The sequence below is a fragment of the Prionailurus viverrinus genome, chromosome C2 (assembly GCF_022837055.1).
Source record: "Prionailurus viverrinus isolate Anna chromosome C2, UM_Priviv_1.0, whole genome shotgun sequence".
NCBI lineage: Eukaryota > Metazoa > Chordata > Mammalia > Carnivora > Felidae > Prionailurus > Prionailurus viverrinus.
Genome location: NC_062569.1, coordinates 26,067,582 through 26,087,478, shown reverse-complemented (window position 1 = coordinate 26,087,478; position 19,897 = coordinate 26,067,582). Strand labels below are relative to the sequence as shown.

General features: G+C 45.0%; 2 protein-coding genes and 1 long non-coding RNA gene across 8 annotated transcripts in view; 1 reads left to right on the top strand and 2 right to left on the bottom strand.

The window, feature by feature from the left end:
* Positions 1–1,644, bottom strand: part of METTL6 (methyltransferase 6, methylcytidine) — a 19,431-nt gene extending 17,787 nt beyond the window's left edge. For 2 of the 5 annotated variants that reach the window (XM_047876271.1, XM_047876266.1), the window contains exon 1: positions 313–718. The gene's annotated coding sequence lies outside the window, so the exon portion shown is untranslated. Of the gene's footprint in view, positions 1–312; positions 721–1,380 lie in introns of those variants that run through there. The other 3 variants (XM_047876269.1, XM_047876270.1, XM_047876267.1) reach the window with 3 other exon arrangements.
* On the top strand, positions 670–19,897 carry EAF1 (ELL associated factor 1). 2 transcript variants are annotated; one of them, XM_047876264.1, is made up of 6 exons: positions 670–1,069; positions 2,952–3,046; positions 4,904–5,040; positions 6,947–7,137; positions 8,798–9,031; positions 19,815–19,897. In XM_047876264.1, the coding sequence occupies exons 1-6, from the start codon at positions 688–690 to the stop codon at positions 19,853–19,855; spliced, it is 1,080 nt and encodes a 359-aa protein (XP_047732220.1). In that variant the 5' UTR covers positions 670–687; the 3' UTR covers positions 19,856–19,897. The 2 variants fall into 2 exon arrangements, with proteins under 2 accessions (XP_047732220.1, XP_047732219.1); XM_047876263.1 differs by lacking the exon at positions 19,815–19,897 and adding an exon at positions 11,552–14,933 and having other exon boundaries at positions 688–1,069.
* On the bottom strand, positions 15,634–16,772 carry LOC125175585 (uncharacterized). Its single transcript, XR_007155888.1, has 2 exons — positions 16,497–16,772; positions 15,634–15,863 (listed from the first exon to the last, which is right to left on the bottom strand). It is a non-coding gene; the product is annotated as an uncharacterized LOC125175585 (long non-coding RNA).

Genomic DNA, 19,897 nt, shown 5'->3' with positions numbered 1-19,897 from the left:
TGTCTGTCCCTCCCCAACTCGTGCTCTGTCTCTACCTCTCTTTAAAATAAATAAACATTAAAAAAATATAATAATACTAAATCGGTTTGGTTTAGAAAAAGGACACTCCCAATAAGTGACTGAGAAATCTTAGGGAGGAAACATCAATTTTTAATGCCCGTGAAAGGGTGACTTAAAACAATCACACCAGCTTCCCGAAATGGCGACGGGTGGTCAAGTGGGGTGATCATTTCCCAAGGATCCGAGACCCAGTTTCGGGGGGGGGGGGGGATTTGTAGTCAAGCCCGGCGGCCTGAGATTCTGATCACACACCTAAGAGGCCGTCTCATGAATCAGAGGGTAGCGCCGTTTTCCAGGGGCTGAGGCTCTCGCTCCTCCATTAACGCGTGAAGGGTAAGAGGCCAGTGACGCGCGGGGTAGGGTCCGTAGGGCTCCGGACGCTCGGGAGAAACTAGGGCGCCCGGGCCGCCCGGGCCTGCGGAGAGCCGGCCACACTGGCTGTCAGACCCGTGTTCATCTAGTTCGCCGCGCTTGGGCTCACCGTCATCACTTCTTACATTCACCTGGACGGGTAGGGACGGACGCACTCAGCCCTCAGCCCGGACCCGGCCTCGGAAGCCGGATCAGGGAGCTTCGGCCCGGGGACAAACCCCCCTCGAGGACCTCTCCCGGCGGAATCCTTTGGCCATGGCACTGCCGCCGCCACTGCCCCCGCCACTTCCGTCACGAACGCAGAAGTCCCTCCCCGACGCCGGAAGTTCCGCGGCCCTGCTTCCGCGCAGTCCTCCTCCACCCCGCCGCAGAGGCGAGGACCTGCTTCCGGCCCCGGGTGGGCGCCGGCTCGGCTCGCCGTGCGCCCCCGAGCGCTGTCCCGGGAGCTTCGTTCCCCAGGACGCCGGCGCCGGAAGCTCGGACCGCGGCCGCGCCAGGAGAGCGCCGGTCCGGGCGCTAGGCTCGTGGGGGGCCATGAACGGAACCGCGAACCCGTTGCTGGACCGCGAGGAACACTGCCTGCGGCTCGGGGAGAGCTTCGAGAAGCGACCGCGGGCCTCTTTCCACACCATTCGCTGTAAGCCAGCCCTCCCTTCTGTTCCCTTCCGCCGCCTCTTGCCAACCCGACTCCTTCTTCTCTTCCCTCGTCCCTCCAAAGCCCAGGGAACCTCCTGCCTACGTCAGCTCCCTTCTCTCTTCGCCCAGATCCTCCTGGACCTCGATTCCACCCCCTCCCCCCCTCCCCCCTTTTCCAGCTCACTCCCCAAACCAAACGCTTCGCCACTCCCAACTACCCATCTGCCTTGTGGTCCCAACTACTTCTTCCGAAGGTTATTGGCTCCTTTGTTTTTCATCCGCCCACCCAGCCCTGCTTTATTCGAAACTTACCCCTCTATATTACCAAAAGACTGTGACCCCACATCAGACTCCACTTCTCCCTGTAATCCGTCCCACTTTCTGATGACCCCAGCGGGGTCCTCCACATTTAAAGGACTCTTCCCGTTTGCCGATGAGCCTTATCGACTCCCTCCTGTTACATTCTCCTCTTCCCTGTGTTCCTTAGCCTTCGTTCCTCGTTCGTCTTTGTTCTGGTTACCCTGAGCCTGCGCTTCATCCCCTTGGTAGCCAAAGAATCCGCATCCTCTGTGCGCTCCATCCGTCTTCCTCCTCCAGCTTTCTGTACCTCGTTTGACTCTGCTGTCTTTTGAGGTGATCTATACTACCCCGACTTTAACTCAGTACCAAGTCCCATGTGAGTGAAGAATAAAATTGGAACGCGTGAGCCTTGATAAAGCTTGATGTATGCTTGGAAGCGGGGGAGAGGAGGCATCAAGAATGTCCAAATAGTCGTTATGCTGGACCTTCCTTTTCTACATGATTATAGACTCTGTGGAGGGAGGGCACGTCCACTCTATGTCCTGGGTAAAGTTTTGGCTCTTAGGGATGGGCTGGCTGAGCATCCTTCTGTGTGATTCACAAGCTTCTGGTATCCGTCAGCCCTAATGCTGGTTAAGACTTGTTTTTGTCTAAGGAGCTAATAAATGTGACTCAACACATTGGAAGAGGGCGTGTTAGATAATGAAGTTCCATATTTCTGCGGTCACTTGCCAAATCATTATTGTGTCTCCTACTGACAGCAGATCAGCTCTTTCAGAGGGAGGATATTGGGAATGTGATAAGAGCATCGTTTTCGGAGCAGTTTACTAAATCGATGTTTTGGTAGAGGGAAGAGCAATGTGGAATTTAAGTGAGACACTTCATATATGCACGTGGCCTGCAGTGTGAGGCCAGTTTATGTCAGAATGGAGTAAGATGGCTGTTCGTGGTGCACGTTAGCAGCAGTTGAGAGAGATGGGCAGGATTAACCTTTGGAGATAGAGTTCAACCATCTGTTCTGTACTTTTATAAGAACTTGAGTGTGGGAAATCCTAATGTTGACAGTTTCTATGCAAAATGAAATCAGCTTATATGATACTGGGGCTTTCCTGTTTCATATAGGGTGTTACAGTCACAGAATCTTTTTAATATGCTCTGTTGCTTTTGATCTTGTACACAACAATCCTAACAAAACCCCTCTGGCTAAGAAGGCATTAATTTTCATGTGTCACTTGGGAGAAGGGAATATCTTCGCTTAATAGAATGGTGTATGAATTCTAGCTTTTTTTTTTTTTTCCCCTCAAAGTAATCCAGCAGGGATGGGAGGCAAAGTATGTAGGAGGTATAGAGAAAACAAGATTGTCCCTGAGTTCGTAATTCTTCTTGAACCTGGGTGACAGTACACAGGGGCTCATTGTACTATTCGCTGCTTTTTTTCCACAATGAAATAGGTTTTTTTAATTCTACGTTGTATTTTTCCATTTATCTGACTCACAAAAAAATTTTAATTCTTAAACAAGAATAACCAGGAGGCTTAGTATAAGTAACCGGCTGGATAAATATTCTTTTGCTTTTCCCTTTAGATGACTTTAAGCCAGCATCCATAGACACTTCCTGTGAAGGAGAGCTTCAGGTTGGCAAAGGAGATGAAGTCACAATTACCCTGCCACATATCCCTGTAAGTTTATGCACCGTGGAATCACAGTGAATCCTCATATTCTATTTATTGCAATTTGAATTTTCCTACTACTTAAAAATTTTTAGATTTCTAAAATTCCAACATAAGGAAAAAGGGAATTGGGGGGATGGGGTAGGGTGGAATTCATGGTTCCCAAGTGCTTGAGTAAAAAGGATTCTTTGCCATTTTTCCCACGCTCCCCTTTCCCCCATCTGCTACCAAGTAGACAAGGTTCCTGTCTGGATACTTAGCCCCTCTAGCCACTCTTTCAGATTGGCCTAGCTTTTCCCCCACACAGCTCCAAAGAGCAAAGCCCTCGACGCCATGTTGGCTTATAGCAACAACAGTTTAGGCGTGTGGCACAGCCAAACCAGGAGTTAAGACAGGCAGGAGCAGAATTGACACCTTTCATACATCAGGCAAAGGGCGGACTGCAGACTGAAAGTTGCAACCAAGCACCAGAGGATCAGAGCATTCAGCTAATTTAGGGATGAGGAACCCAATTAAAGGTTAAATTGAGAACCCCTACGGAGAGAGACTTTTTTTTTTGAAGCTTTGTCCAAAGTAGCACTATAATCACACAGCCTGAAGGATCAGACAAAATGCTCATAATGAACAGGTGTCATTGGATGTCACAGCCCTGTCCTGGAACATAATAAGGTCTTGGTAACCAGTAATAGGATGAAAAGGCTCTGGACAAGAAGCTTCAGGCTGAGTAGAAATTACTTGTCTGCCAGTTCCAACTGCTATTTCATTGCATGTTGCCTTTAGCAGATTACATCATCTCCCTTTGGATCTTCGTTTGCCAAATGTAAAATGAAGGGGTTAGATAAATGGTCTCTAGGGTCCCTTCCAACTCTAAGTTTTTACCCTATGAATAAGGAGTCAAGGAGCCAACCAATTTTTTTTTATTCCATACAATCAAATCCTATATATGTCAAATATTAATTGAGTGCCTACTATGTGTTGGCCCATTACTAAGCACTGAGAATACAATCTCGAACAAAACAAGCACTTTTCTTGCCCTGGGGGAGCTTATGATCTGGAATCAAATAAATATAAAAAGCACAGCCATTTATTTTAGAAAATCAGGAAGGTTTCTCTAAGGAAGTGACCTTTGAGCAGATTTGAAGGTTGAGTAATTGAAAGAGAGGAAGAGGCAGGATGTTGCAGGCAGAAGCCTTGTTAAAGCCCTGCAAGAAAGAGCATGAGGATCTGAGAGAGGCCAGCCACCTTCTACTCTGCATCCTGCAGAGCCTAGGGCTAGGGGTACAGGGTGAGGCAGAAGGGCCAGGTATCTGGTTTAGAGATTTTATTCTTGGGTCTCAGAGCAACAGGTTAGCAGTTAAAGGGCTTAGGCAGGTGAGTGGCATGATGTACTTACTCTGAGCCAAGCAGAATAATGAGCTGCCCTTAGAGAATGCTCTGTTGGTTACTTGGCATGAGGGGAAGCCCTGGACTCTGAAATTACAAGGAAATACAGAAATCACGTATTAGTTTTATTTCTTGCAATGAAAAGTTCTACTCACTATAATACCAAGTAATGGTTAATCTGTTTTTATAGTTCATACCTCACCATTATTTGTAACATGTTTTGAATCTTTAGAAAAATGTACGGTAATTTTGAAAATTTATATTACCTTTCTTGATTACTGAGAAGTAGTTGCACAGTTATAGATTCTTGCTGTATATTATATCCCTTTTCTTTTTGCCTAGGAAGCCAGAGGAGTTAAAATAGAAATCAGTTCATTCTATTCTGTTTGAGTAGCTCTGATACTCATGAAGCCACTTGTAAATTCGTTTTTAATGTTCATAACTGGTGTGTCTGGTTTGATCTTCTACTTTTGTGGCATATAGGGATCCACACCACCAATGACTGTGTTCAAGGGGAACAAACGGCCTTATCAGAAAGACTGTGTGCTTATTATTAATCATGACACTGGTGAATATGTGCTGGAAAAACTCAGTAGCAGCATTCAGGTCAAGAAAACAAGGTACGTGAATGACCAGATACAGATTGATACAGGGTTTCTAGATCTTTGCATTATCTCTTCAGTTATTTTAGAAGGATATGAGCATCTGAGTATTCAGTGTCCTGTCGATAATATCAACAACTCTACCTGTGTCTTCTCAATAAGTCAGTAAAATACCACTTCCTCAAATGCAATAAAAAGAAATAAAAGCTTTTAAGACCTGAAACGTGGAAGCCACAGGGGAAAGGGACATATTTTATAATTAAATCTATTTTATTAATCTCACGATTGTTCAAATAGTACCACCTAAGGGGATAAGATTTAAACTTGTAGACTTGTAATTAGATTAAAAACATTAATTTTTCGCAAGATGCATTTGAGGTATTTATAACACTAAAATAAAGTTTTGCCTATTTTTAAAATTTTTTTTAATTAAAAAAAATTTTTTTTGAATGTTTATTTTTGTGAGAGAGAGAGACAGAGACAGAGAAAGACAGAGCACGAGCAGGGAAGGGGCAGAGAGAGAGAGAGGGAGACACAGAATCCCAAGCAGGCTCCAGGCTTTGAGCTGTTAGCACAGAGCCCAATGCGGGGCTTGAGCCCACGATCTGAGCCAAAGTCGGATGCCTAACCAACTGAGCCACCCAGGCGCCCCAAGTTCTGCCTATTTTTGTAAATAGTGAGTTCTCTTTAATCTTTAATTCAACAGGCTTTACATTTGTAATACAAAGCCAATTAAATTTTAAAGTCACAATTCATTCTATGAATAGAAGCAACCCACTGGTTCTGTTTTTTACATTGTGATACAGCAATTATTGTAATACAGTCCTAAATTCTTAAAGAGAGTGTTATAGCCTGATATTTTTCTGTTTACGCTTCTTCATTTACTCATTCCAGAAAAAAAGTAGCTACCATTTATCGAGGGGTTACTGAATACTATGCTAAATGTTTTCATGCATTATCCTACCTAACTTTACAAATAACATTTAGAAAGGTACTATCGTTATCTGTAAAAACAAACAAACAAAAAAACCACACACACACAGACACACGAACAGACTGCAGATTCATGAGCCTGTGAACCGGAGTCCAGCATCAGAACAGAGCCCTTAGCCTGGGCATGCGCGTCCAAGCCCCCTGCTCCTCTCCTGCCTGGGATAGATTTGTATTAATTACCTCCCCGAACCAGGTGCCACTGTTAATTCCCCAACAGATGATGTTTGTGGGCATTTCTCTCACTACTCGCTGTCATCTGTGGACTAGCAGCATTTGATCACTTGGATGCTTTTTAAAGTGCAGAATTTCAGGACCTGCTAAGTTGGAATCTGCATTTTAATGAGATCCTCAGGCGATTTGTGTGCCCACCAAAGTTCAAAAGCCCAAAGTGGGCTCATCCATTTACAAAAGAAATTGTTAGTGAATAGAATTTTCTCCGGTTGGGGTGGGATGCTTTGCTTGTCCGCCTGCAAGAGCTGGCACGTGACAAGATGAATAGGCAGTAAACAGATTGTGGGAAAACTTGCAAACTAGCCAGCACTTCAAGAGCTGGTTTTATGTAGTAACTCATATACTTGTGACTATAACTTTATACGGTATACAAGTCAAGTAGTCCTATTGTCTGCTGGTAAAATGGGTTCTCACGATCACGTTGTGTCCTGCATATCGGTTTTATTTGCTTGTTATAAAATGTGAGCTTCTTGAGGGCTATTTTATTCATCTTTGTATCTCTGGTGTGTAGTGCAGTACCGGAATGCAGCAGGCAGTTGTTGAGTGAGTAGTTCATGGGATAAAGTGACAAACATCAGTATTTTGAAGTAGTGTGTAGAGAAGCACGATTGTGCAGAGACCTCTAGGTACTTGGTTACCTGAACAGATTTGAGGAGCACTGTTTTTGGCCCTGCAATTTAATGTCTGTTTTTCATTTTAGAGCTGAGGGGAGCAGTAAAATCCAAGCCCGAATGGAACAGCAGCCCACTCGTCCCCCACAGCCATCTCAGCCGCCACCACCTCCACCACCTCTGCCATTCAGAGCTCCGACAAAGCCTCCAGTTGGACCCAAAACTTCTCCTTTGAAAGATAACCCTTCACCTGAACCTCAGCTGGATGACATCAAAAGAGGTAGGGAGCATTTTCTGGAACTGATAGCCACTGGGAGTTGGGTGTTGAGGCTTTTGTGGCAATCACAAGGCTATCATGTTGACATCACATGGGCACTGGTGGCATGGGCATTCTCTGCCATTGAAAAAATAATCCGCAGAGTTCACCATTCCAGAGGTGACGGAGGTGGGGCTGTTACCACTTCTCTCGTTTGACAAGGGAGGTCCAGGCAAGTGACTTGAGTTGTGGCTGTCTTTGCAGCTTTCTGTTCAGAGGCCCAGGATTTAAACAAGCATGACTGTCATCCAAAAGTCTATATGCCGTGCCTTTAAGGTTTTGGGAGAAGAGAATTTCAAGGTGTTGGGGTAAAAACCAGGTGTGTCAGTGTTAGTATAGTATCGAGGTCAGAGGGATATTTAAAATACCAGGACCATTGCTTTGTACTAACAAAGGGTGTAAACATGAGAGTGCCATGGGACCTGGAAATGGACATGGCCTAGAAAGACCTAGAGGTCTGGTCGGGTTCTCACTTTGGCTTTCTCCTCATACAGGGAGGGGGTGGTTTTCGTTGTCCAGACTCTCAGGAAGTTATGAGGCTGTCGTATTTCAGATTTATAAAGTTTTATGAAACACAATGAAATCTGTAGCAGTAGTAAACAGGGAAAGATAGAGTTGTACTTGAGAAGTTTGCCTCTTCTGCCTTATAGAAGTGCTTTCAGTAAACAATCATTCTCTGCGTGGTGTACGCTTATTAAGCCTCCTGTTTTGTTTTTGTTCTTGATTTTGATTTTCCTCAGGGATATTGGAATGCTGTTTGTTAAAGTTTTCACTTTAGTTGAACAAGAATTGGACTATGAGTGGTTAGTGATTGACAGTTACGCCTAAAGGAACCATGCGTGTTTAAAATCACATGGTATGTTTGGACAGGAAAATCTGGCATCTTTCTTGAGGTATCCTATGAGGTATCCTTAACGTATTCACCGACATTGAAAGGGTTAGGTAAACATGTTTTTCGTTCGCTGCTGTACTTCCATAAAAAAAATGTAATACCTGGCAGGCATGGCTGTCAGTGAAATATATACAGAGGGCAGAGGAGGCATGTTGTTTCCCCATTTTTCTTCCGTTACCATGGTTCCTCCTGCATGCCTCAGTTCCTTTGTGGGACAGGAAAGCTGAAAAGGGCCTCAGAGGCTGTCTGCTGTGGCCTTTTATTTTTTCAAAGTGTCTTGGAAAAAAATCATTGACTCCCACCTCGGTCTCACTGCTGGTTAGAGGCAGATCCAAAACAAGCACCCAGATCTTCCAATTCCTAGTCAAATATTTTTCAACCCTTTAGCATAATATTTCTCTTATTTGGTGTTTAATCCCATAATTCACAGTCTTTGTTTTTTTAAGTAGATAAGGCAAATAGGCTTAATTTACACAGAACCATCATTATCTGAAACAGTTTTCTTTTTTGTTATTTGGGGTGAAGTTAATGTTTCTGCTGTCTCTCTGAAGACAGTTTTATTTTGTTCATTTTGGTCTTAGTCGTTTTGTTTATACGTTTTTAAGGAATAAGAAGCAAGAATTTTAGTCATTCCTCATTGCTGTTGGTTTTGCCAATTCACTATTTACAGAAGGCAGCTTGCGGCCTTGAGAGTGGTTGCTGGCTAACCCCCGTCGTGTCATTTTATTCCAGAGCTGAGGGCTGAAGTTGACATTATTGAGCAGATGAGCAGCAGCAGTGGGAGCAGTTCCTCAGACTCTGAGAGCTCGTCGGGAAGCGATGATGACAGCTCCAGCAGCGAGGGTGAGGACAACGGTCCGGCGTCTCCTCCACAGCCTGCACACCAGCAGCCCTACAACAGCAGGCCGGCCGTTGCCAATGGAACCAGCCGGCCACAAGGAAGCAACCAGCTCATGAACACCCTCAGTAAGTGTGCTCTCCCTTTTCTGGCTCAGAGAGGGGTGGCATGTCAGACTAGAGATGCAGCTTCTATATATCTTACACCCGAGTCTGTAAACCAGAAGATATTTAAGGCATAAGAAAGCATCCTGACAAAATTTGGAGCAGAAAGAAGTTACCAAACAGTTAAAATAAAAGGGGCGGGGGTGTTGGGGAAGCACAAAACTAGAAAATCTGTTCTTTTTTTTTCACCCACTGGCACAAATTAGTTTTTGTGAATTCTCGAAAATGCTGAAACATGAACAGCTCGGCTCTTTGTTTTTGCATTTACCAGGCTTTACAGGCTTTAGGGGCGATGCCCTCCACTATAGTGTCCCCTGCTTCTAGGTCTTTTTACAGTCCCAAGAACACAGTTGTCCAGACTGTGGTGTCCTGCAGCCCATAGACTTTGGAACCTGAGCCATTAGGGTATATTTGGAAACCAACTAGCCTTTGGCAAGAGGAAGAGGAAGGACATTGCTATATCTGGGTGGCTCTCCGTGCAGTTGATACTAAAGTAAAGGAGAGAAAAACAAGAACAAAAACAGATTTCTTCGTATTGGAGATGGGGAGAGTGCTTGCTCCCTATGCCCTTCTCTCTCCAGTATCCTAATGAATGCTTTCATCTGGCATGACTGCCTTTGAGGAGGTTGGAAGGTCTGGAGGCAATAGTTGGTAAGCTAACCTAGTTAACCCTACTACAGTGGACCAGGCGAAGGTAATTCTCAACTTCACCACTACAGACATTGTGGGGCAGATAAATCTTTGTCATGGGGGCTGTCCAGTGTATTGCAGGATGACTAAGAGCATTCCTGGCCTCTACCCGGTAGATGCCCTTCTCTCTCCCTTGTCCCCAGTTGTGTCAACCCCAAATATCTCAAGACATTGCCAGATATCCTCTGGGGGGCAAGACCACTCCTGCTGGAGAAACGCTACTTGAGTGAGTTGAACACTGTTAGGATATCAGTCGAGGATATTGTCTGCTATCCCATTTTCTGGGCCTACATTCTGGATGTCAGGGGATGCTTTGGTGCTATTCTCAGTTGGCCAGGAGTAGTAAATTTCATATTGGGAATTTGGTATTCCTAGTGGAATAGTGCCAGATAGCTACTGTGCCTTTGACTCAGTTCTCGAGTTTGCCCAGTCAATGCCAAATTATTCTTTCCTCCTAGAAAGAAAGAGCAAAAAAAACAAAACAAAACAAACAAACAAAAAAAAACAACGGCACAGTGGGTGTTATCTGCTTAGCAGTATCTTAAAATCCTTTTAGCTCTTTATTGCGCACCAAGTCATCCTGATCTGCAGGTCTTCAAGTGGCAAGACCTTAACTTTATATAAGCAATTTCAAAACTAGGTTCCACTGATCTGTTAAAGCACATCATCTTACTTTTTAAGAGATCGTGCTCAACTTAGCTGATTGGGAGTTACCAGCTGATTGGGAGTTAAGTTTAGAACGGTAGTTGTTCCATTCTTGGGTGTCAGATCTCTTAATTGTAACAATTATTGAGCACCCCAAAGAGCTTTGTGTATGTGGCTTATATCCACTCAATATTACCATTAGAAATTAAAACTGAAATATTTAAATTATCCAGTAATTCATTTAAAATAACATAATAAACTGTCACATGTTAACAAAAGTATCATTTTTATGAAAAACAAATTTTTCCAATCAAAAAATACTTAGTAAGAGAGTAACATTGCTTTAAAATTTCGGAACTCTCTTTACGATCTAGCTTAGTGGAAACCTGAGTTCAGTCTGTTGCCATAAGTTGTCTAGGTTGATGTACATGAAGAAAATCTGGCCTCACACAGGTGTGTAGTTAGAAGAGGAAGTACCCTCCTGAAAGGGTCTCAAGGACCCCGGGGTCCTCCACACAAACTGAGAAGGGCTGGTCTAGGAGTAGCAATCCAGTCGTATAGCAGTTCACTTTTGCTATAATCGGAGTGCTATCAACTGGCTCCTGTTACTCTATCGGATTAAAACGCTGAGCACTTCTATTCTTTACTCCTAACACCTGAATTCTGCACACTAAACAAAAATCTGAGGCTAAAGTAATTGAAGCTCTTCAGTTGAGAGTTGAGGTTTAAAGTAACTGAACAGGAGGGAATGCTGGATTAGCAGGTTACTGGTATAAACAGTATTCGGCTTCCTCCGGCCTAACTCGGTGTTATTTTAGCAACTTCATGTGAACGATTCTAGATGGTGAATCGGTTATTTATACTTTTTTACTATTTATTAACACATTTAAAAGCTGTCTGGCCTGCTTCCCCCTGTTCTATCCTAGTACGTAGCATCGCTGTGCTTTGCAGATATCAAGAATAGCATTTCTTTAAAAACGTTGACTGCGTCAGTTTTGTCACTGAGCCAAATCGGTTTTCCTCCCTAATTAAGTTGAATTGGCTTGTTTTACTATAGTGCGATAACCAAGGCGGTGAAACAAAGAATTGTGGGGAAGTCATTTTTAAATTGCGCACTTTTGGTGTGATTCTGTGGTTTTTGTTTTGTAGGAAATGACTTGCAGTTGAGTGAGTCTGGCAGTGACAGTGATGACTAGAGCCAGATCTTTCGAAATCAGCGTCTCGGTGCACAGATCTGCTGCCGGACCGGGCTGCGCTCGCATGGAGCCCGTTGCCTAGAGGGACGTGCTGTGGATCAGTGACTGTAGCAGGAGTTCGAGGCTCTGGAGGTCTCAGATACTCAAGTCTTTAACTTAGTGGTGATGGGTGATTTTCTCGTGTAATTTTTGAACAATCTCATGTTGCAAAGTAGATCTATAGAAGAACTAACAGAATTCTATTGCTATTTGGTTAACACTGTTCATGAAAAACAGACAAATGTGCCCTGGTCTAGGTTACTTGAAGGCCATCATCTTAACCAGGCCAGTGATTCACTTTTAAACCTCAGCAGCCACCAGTTTGGCCAGGTGGTCTGCACCAGTGAAATGAAACCTGGTCTTTGAGGGGTAGGGGAGAGAGGGAGACCTCAGACTGCAGCATAGAAGTATTTTACAACCACTTTAAACTGTTGAGACAAAGTGGTGAGGAAGTTTTGTCTGACCCAGCTTGACGAGCCTGTGTGGAGATGGACTTGAGGAGGGGAGTCCTAGAGCGGCTGCTGGGCAGGACCCCGGAGCTCCGCGAGTTCAGCCCCCTCACTTACAAGTGAGGAAAGAGAAGCACACAGCTGGTTCGTGGCCCGTCTCCTGCCCCCGCCCCAGCTTTTCCTGCTGCTCCCGCCCTTGAATCTCATTAACTGGAACCGGAGATTCTTGTTCATGGGACTTCTAGTTGTACGTCAGAGATTTGATTGGATTCCCAAAGATGAAGTGTTGGGTGCTTCTGGCTCAAAATCTGATTCAAAAAGTCCCTAGATACACGAGGCTGGCTGAGCAGATTAAACCAGCAGCCACTGTGCTGACACATGAGATTCAACTAAATTGGGGCTTTTAGTTCCATGTAGGTCCATACTGAGTGTTTCCCGTTCAGTGAATTTTAGTAAGGGGAGGTAGGAGTGGGAGAGAGGTGTAGTGAAGGAACCTTTCTGAGCAAAAGAACCAGCAGCAGGCTTCCAAAAACCAGAATCGAGATAGGGGTTCTGCAATATGAAACGAGCACATTCTTAGATAAGGTATTTCTCTTCATGCTTTTGTACCACTGTTTGTGCCTGACTCCCAGACTGATTTGTATTTTTGATAAACTAGAAGAAAGTCACAAGATTGCCTTTTGCAGTGTGCAGTTTCCAAATGAATCTGTTGTTACAGGAAACTGGTCACTAGTAAATGTTCCATATTGAGTGAATGTGTGATAAATCATCCTGTGATTGGTATGGAGTAGCCTGTTTCTATAATTTGAATGGATACAATTTGAATGTCCTGAGAAATTTCCATTTGCTTTGGTTCAATGGGTGTTAAGAACATTGAAAATGATTTTCCTTCCTTGGGTTCTTCCACTCAAAGATGGCCTCTGCTTCCCCAGCTAGTGGATGGAAGCAGTCTGGACCTGGAAAGGAATTAGATGATTCGTGGTGGGGGCCTTGGTGAGAGTTGCACCTTATGGAGTCCCCCGTTTCATGTGCAGTGACTCCAGTGAGCTGGAGATGTGGGTCGGGAGCCATCATCCGGTGGCACACTCGCACCACCACCCCCGCCACGTGTACGTAATGGGGACACACTGGTACTCGGCGGTGGGTTCTCAGCCCATCGTGAGGTTTCGGTGGATTTAATGGCAGGTAGGAACTTCTTCATAATGAATTGATAATTGCTTTATAATTCCTTGCTAATGACTGCTCAGGGAAGGTAAAGGTCATGATTGGGAGACTTGAATTGTTACTGGATGTGGGAATTGTTTCACTGCTTTTAACTTGCTCAAGCTGGGGCAGGTTCCAGGAACTTGAACTAAAAATAATCTATTTAAGCCTCACTCTCTTTTTTTGCCTCCTAAAGTCTTGATTTATACAGATAGAACTGTGGTTTTTCACATGTCGGGTCAAGATGTTTGTTTCTATAGGAAATGCTTGCACGTGGCACTGGGTTTGGTGAGTCGAGCTCTCTGGGCTCGTTTCCTCTGTCACCCGTCCTACCTGGCCCTGCATGGTTAGCCTCCAGCTGGCTCCAGTTTGTTCTCTGCACGAAGCCTTCGGTGGTTCCCTCCCCACAACCCCCACCGCCTGCTCTCCAGCTTTACCCACCAGAATAAGGAATCTTGTCTTTTTGGAAATCAAGAATCTGGCCCCACAGACTACTACTTCTGAGTTACCTCGTGCCAGCCTCATTGGACTTACTCTTCGTGCCTCTGTGCCTTCTCAGTCCCTCCCTCCCTCTCCCCCGCCAAGCCCCAGTCCTGACGCTGTGTAGGTGCCATCTTTGCGGACTCTCCCTCTGTTCTTTTCTGCCCACTGGAGTGCTGTCTGTACTGACCTTCCTCTTGCTTGAGCTCTGATTGGTGTGAACTCCTTAAAAGCAGGGACCGTCATTTTCATCTCTATTCCCTGGGGTGTCCACAAGAATAGACATTCAGATGCTTATAGCCTGGTGGGGAGGAGGCAGAGAAAACCAACCAGTGGAGTACAGAGGGCAGACGTGGAGCAAACGTTCCAAGCATTTGGAGACAGCTGAAAACTATTTGTGATTTTCATGGTTTTGGAAGTCTCTAACTGAATTGTTAAAATTGCCTTTTCTCTGTCCTATACAACTTCTGCCGTATCGTAAGTCATTAGGCAAGATATAAAGACTTAAATTCAGGGTGCCCAGGGAGCCATGGCAAGCCGCAGTAAAGACGTGAATTGGGGAAACAATATAAACAAACGAGATCTATGATGATGCCACTCATTATTTTATTTCTATAGCAGAATCATTTTTTTTTCTGTGTGTGGTATTAATATGTATGTGCTTCAGTGGTGGGAAAACTTGAAAATTCCAAAATCCTTGCTATCCTGATTGAGAGGCTGATTAAGTAAGGTGTAAGTATGGTGTGTGTGTGTGTATGTGTGTGAGTGAGAGAGAGAGTGTGAGTGATGTATTTATTAACATTATTTTGAAAGATAATAGTATGTTCTCTTAGGTACAGCCAAATTGGATGTTTCCATTTGGCAAGGAAGGTAGGATTTCTGAAACTCAGGCCTTAACCAGTAGGTTGGAAGACAAGACCAATTGAAGCGTTATGAAATGTGTGTTTTTGTTGCTTATGTTGTATCTGTCTTGGGTTGTCTTATTCTTTAATGATTTTTGAAATCTTGTGCCTAAAAGTTTATTTTGCGTAATTATGAAGTAGATGTGCATGTTTACATTTATGTGAAATGTTTGCATTTATGTAAAATACTTGCTGTGTAAAGTTTTTTTTGGTTTATTCTCTTAAAGATCACTATATTTAAGTAAAAAATGAAGGTCAGCAGTATATGTCTTGGTGGGTTTTATTTTTTTACTAGGAATCAATGAAAAATGTAAGGTTCTATTAATCCTTTATGCTTATGCCTGCTTCTCTAAATGAATTCCTTTTTAATTTGGTGTTTATGCTCATTAGGATGAACACCTCAGCTTCAAAAGGTGTGAAGTTCAAAACTGGAAGGATGTGAGCCACGTGGCATCTGGGGCCATTACCCGGTCTGGAAAGGCAGACTTGGCTTTGACTCTAAGAACCATGCGGGGGTTAAACTGAATCTCAAGACATATCCTAATTCTTTTAGCACACCAAATTGCTTCCACCTGGAATGCCACGCCCCCCCTCCCCCCAGTACACTCACTGGCTGGAAGTGATCCTGCCTCCTGCTTCCATTCCACACACAGCAATGCCCACAGCAGTCTTGCAAACTTCTAGGTGGGCAGTGACCATATTCCTTCTTAATTCTCTGGTGTCTCTCACCTAATGGGTGCTCAATAAATTTGGATTGAATACAATTATGCACTAAGAGAACTAGCCTAGGAATCCTCTGCTGCTCATTCTGTAACTGGCTCACATTTCCTCAGGTGGAAACAGGAGTTAGATTTGAACCAGGAATCTCAATGGGGAAGTGGTGGTGTCCATTCCTCACTCAAAGGAGTGTGGTCCTCAGTTAACTGTTGCCACACAATGACACGTAACAAAGCATCCCAGAATTCAGTGGCTTAAAATAAGCATTTATTTTGCTTACAGCTCTGGATTGGTGATTAAGACTGGGTGTGGCTGGACAGTCTGGTCTTGACTGGACTCCATATGCCTGGCAGTTTGCAGACTCAGCTGATCTAGGAGGACTTGGCCAGCACGGCTGGGGCAGTTCAGGCGGGCTCCTTGTGCCTTACCCTGTAGCAACCTAGCCCAGCACATTGTCATGGCAAAGGCAGAGACGCTAGAGTGAGAGGGGAAACAACTGCCTCTGTCACAATTGCTAACGTGTCATTGGCCAAAGCAAGTCACAGGGTCAAGTTCAGAATCAAGGGGTGGGCAAATACAGTGCATTCTGCCAGGTGATGGGAGGAGTTGCAAGGTGTAAGTACAGAGAAGTGTGAGAATTCGGGCGATCACTGCAATCAATCTACTTCCTCCACGTACGCCATGTCCCTACCATGGTTGACAACACTGGACCATATAATCACTAAGTCCTTCCTCAACTTGGCTTTTCTCCTGGCCAGTTAAATAAGAGTCCACGTAGGGGTTAAGGCCAGTTTCTGTCCATGGTTCCTGCAGAGGGCACCTAAACCAAGCAAAGGCTCCTCTGGACTTGGCACTCTGCCCTATTCAGAGTAGCGTGCTTCCTTTCCAACCTTTCCAACCTAGAGCACCGTTCATTGCCTATTGCTAAGTAACAAATTACCCTAAAACTTAGTGGCTAAAACAACAACCATTTTGTCTCATGGAATCTGTTGGTTAGGATTTAGGACAGAGCTTGGCTGGGCAATTTTTCTGGCTTCAACTGAGGTCACTCAGTGGGACTCAGTTGGCAGATGGGCAGGACTAGAGAATTCAAACTGGCTTCACTCACATGTCTGGCACCGTGGTGGGGATGGCTGGAAGCAGGCTCATTAGGACTGTCAGCCAGAGACTCTCTAACACAGCAGTCTCAAGGTAGTTGGTCTTCTTACGTGATGGCTGCTTTCTCCTAGAATGAGCATCCCAAGAGCTGCTTGGTTGTTTATGACCTAGCCTGGAAAGTCACACAGCATCACATCCACAGTATTCTATTGCTCCAACAATCAAAAGCCCACCTGGATTCAAGAGGGACACAGACCCTACATCCTTAATGGAAGAGCATGTAAAAAGCCACCTACTCAAAGTCCTCCTCTCCCTCCCCCCCCCCCCCCCCCCCAGTGTATTTGGTCTACGGCCATTGTTCTCACATGAGATGTTTCCCCAGAGTAGTGGCTCCTAAAATGTGGTCCCTGGTCCAGTACCATCAGCATCCCCTGGGACCTTGTTAGAAATATAATCAAGTCCCCCCCCCAAGATCTGTTGAATTGAAAGTTCCAAAGTGGGCCCCAATAATCTGTGTGACAAACCCTTCAGGACATCCTGATAAACCCTAGAGCTTTAGAACCTCTGCCCCAAGGAAACAGACTCCCTTGGTGAGCCTCAAGTGATGACTATGGTATGACTGCTTTCAACTTCCCATCCCCGGTGTTAGACTGAGGGTAACCTGGAGTGGTGCATGCAGTGGGGTATGGTACTCTATGAACTGGAACGTCAAAAAAACCAACCAACATCTACAAGAGGTATTAAGGGCGTGGAAAGATGGCAAGATAATTCCTCACTGTCCTTGAAGAAATTACAGAAACCAAAATAATGACATATTCAATTCTCTTGAGGTAATAGCATCTTGGCAGATTTTCATGATTACATGGGCCCCGTTTCCCTTCTATAAAGGTGGTAGGACAAGATGGGGATAGACGGCAGGGGAAATAGCTTATTTCTTCCTTTAGCGAGGTTGTTTCTTGTAAACTTGTCTTACTCTAACTGTCTGGGCTGAAAAGAACTCAGGTGAGCCCCCCCCCCCCCCCCCAGAGGAAGCCCCTCTGCTAAAGGGAATGTGAGTTCACTTCCTCTATTGCCCCCGGGGTAGGGGTGGGGACATTCCTTAACCCGTTACTTTTGTGTGATTTGCAACCTCTCAGAATGGTTACAAATGAAGATGCTGGAGAGGAACCCACACTCCTGGAGCCTCTGGGCCCATGGGTGGCAACTGGGAGCTGCTGAAGTGTAACAATCTCCCTGATGAATTGCCAAGATACTTGATCTGTGAGCTCATTGTTACCAAATGCAAGATCTGAGTTTCACTGAAATTGGTTCACTATAGAGGAGGGATTGGGGGAGATAACTGAAGTAAGGCAGTCATTGGAGCAGAAGTCGTCCCAATTACAAGGTTTGGAGATTCATAAGCAATTCGACCCATGTGTCCTCTATGCCCATATGAGAGTGATGGATGACCAGTATGTCCCATGATGCTCAGAAAATTTGTCCTACCATCTTTCCAAGCACTGCTTTCTAAGTACTAGTTACCAAGTTTCCTCTAAAGACCTTACTTTGCTCACAAATTTGTCATTCAGCTGGCTTTGCAGGTGGATAAAGACTTCTGGGGCTAAACCCCATCTCTGTGCTTCCTTGGTTGTTAGGAGCCTGTGGGCTGACCTGGATCTTTGGGGATCAGTTGAACGGAGCTTGGGCCTCCGTTACTGGTGAAAGGGTTAAAAACCAGTCCAGACTGAGAGAGGAAAAGTCAGCCCTGTTTCTGGCATTCATCAGAGTGCCACGGCAGACACTGATAAAGCCAGCTGCAAAGTTAACGGGAAGCAATCTTCCTGCCAGATCTGCCGTATCATGATCACTCTGAGGGACCACTGCTCGCCTTTCAGTGACGGCCCCAGCCTTGCTTTTTACTCCTGCAACCTGAACAAAAATCACGGTGAACTTTTGTGACAAAATTTTGCAGCGTGCAATCCTATCAGTAAGATTGAAACTTTCCACTCTTGCCTGGAAGACCTGAGCCACGTGAGTCACTTTGACACAGAGAAGCAGTTTCAGTTTCTACCGTAGATACAGAAATTCTGATAGGGATTTTCAGGCATAACATTCCATGCTTTTTTTTCCCAACTAACTTTGTAGTTTTCCAAGGAATCGGGACCTGGGTCCACTTCCTAGTCCAGGCTTCGTCTTGACCCCCATTATACACTGCCTGCTCCGCTTTGAGCCTGTCCCCACAATGCTGTTTTTACATTCTACCTATACTCCACCTCTCCCCCCAGATCCTATCATAAACTGGTCTTTCTTGGTTTGGTGAAATGCCCCATTGTTCTCTGGTGTTCGGTCTCCCTCTGCAAGTCAGCAAACCTAATTTTGTTGGTCTACATAAGTTTTGTTGGTTCATCCCTGGTGGTATTCATCAAATGGGCCAATGTGCTGCAAAGTGTGAGAACCACTGCTCTTTTTCACTGATTTGTAGTAAAGGCTGTGGTCCAAACTGCCATCAAAAGTGGACTCATGCAACCAGCCTCAAAGGGGGAAGAAAGAGACCCCAGGTCCCAAAGAGGTGACCGATCTGGTGTGAGTCACCAAATAATCATGACACAGATAAAACCCAGCCCTCCCTGAAGAGTTTCTAGGTGTCAGAAATTTTAACTATATTATCACTAAAATTCAACACAACCCTGAAAATAAGGTACTATTATTCCCAGTATAAAGATGACGAAAACAGAAAAGTAAATTACGCAGGATGATTAAACAGTGCACTGGTAACAGCCAGGCTTCGAACCCAGATACGTGAATCCAGTCCTCTTCCTGTTTTTCCCGAAAGCAAACTACACCACCTCTTTCGCTACCTGTGCCTCCCTGGGAGAGGCAGCCTCTCTCGAGTGGACCTATCAGAATCAGCCAAGAGCTTCTTAGGTGTGAGGAATCTTCCCAAATGTTTGCCTCAAGTGGCTCAGCACCTATTCCTGCCAAAAGGAAAAGTAAAACCAGAGACGGCCACTGTGACGGACACTGTGTACCCAGCACCCATTCACCCCATTTCTCCTCCCCACTATATCATCCAGTAGCCACCCTTTCCTTACACAGCCCTTCTACTTCTGGAGAGTCGCCAGGGAGTGGGCTACGAGTGTTCTTGTAGCTTTTGCCCCTGTGGGTTCAGGAACCCAGCTGTAATCCAGTTAGCAGGTGGCATTCTCCTGATGATATGAATTGGTTCAGGAATGGGCATGTGACCCCAAACAGGCAATGAGGCTCAAGGTAAGATTTTGGGGTGGCTTCTGGAAAAAAACGTCTTGGGGGCCACTGGAATAGATGTTCTCTCTTCCTCTGGATATCGTAGGGTGCAGATGTAAGCCTGAAACTGTAACAGTCAGCTTGTGACCACCCCAAGGATCAAACTAACAGGAGAGATGCAAATAGCAG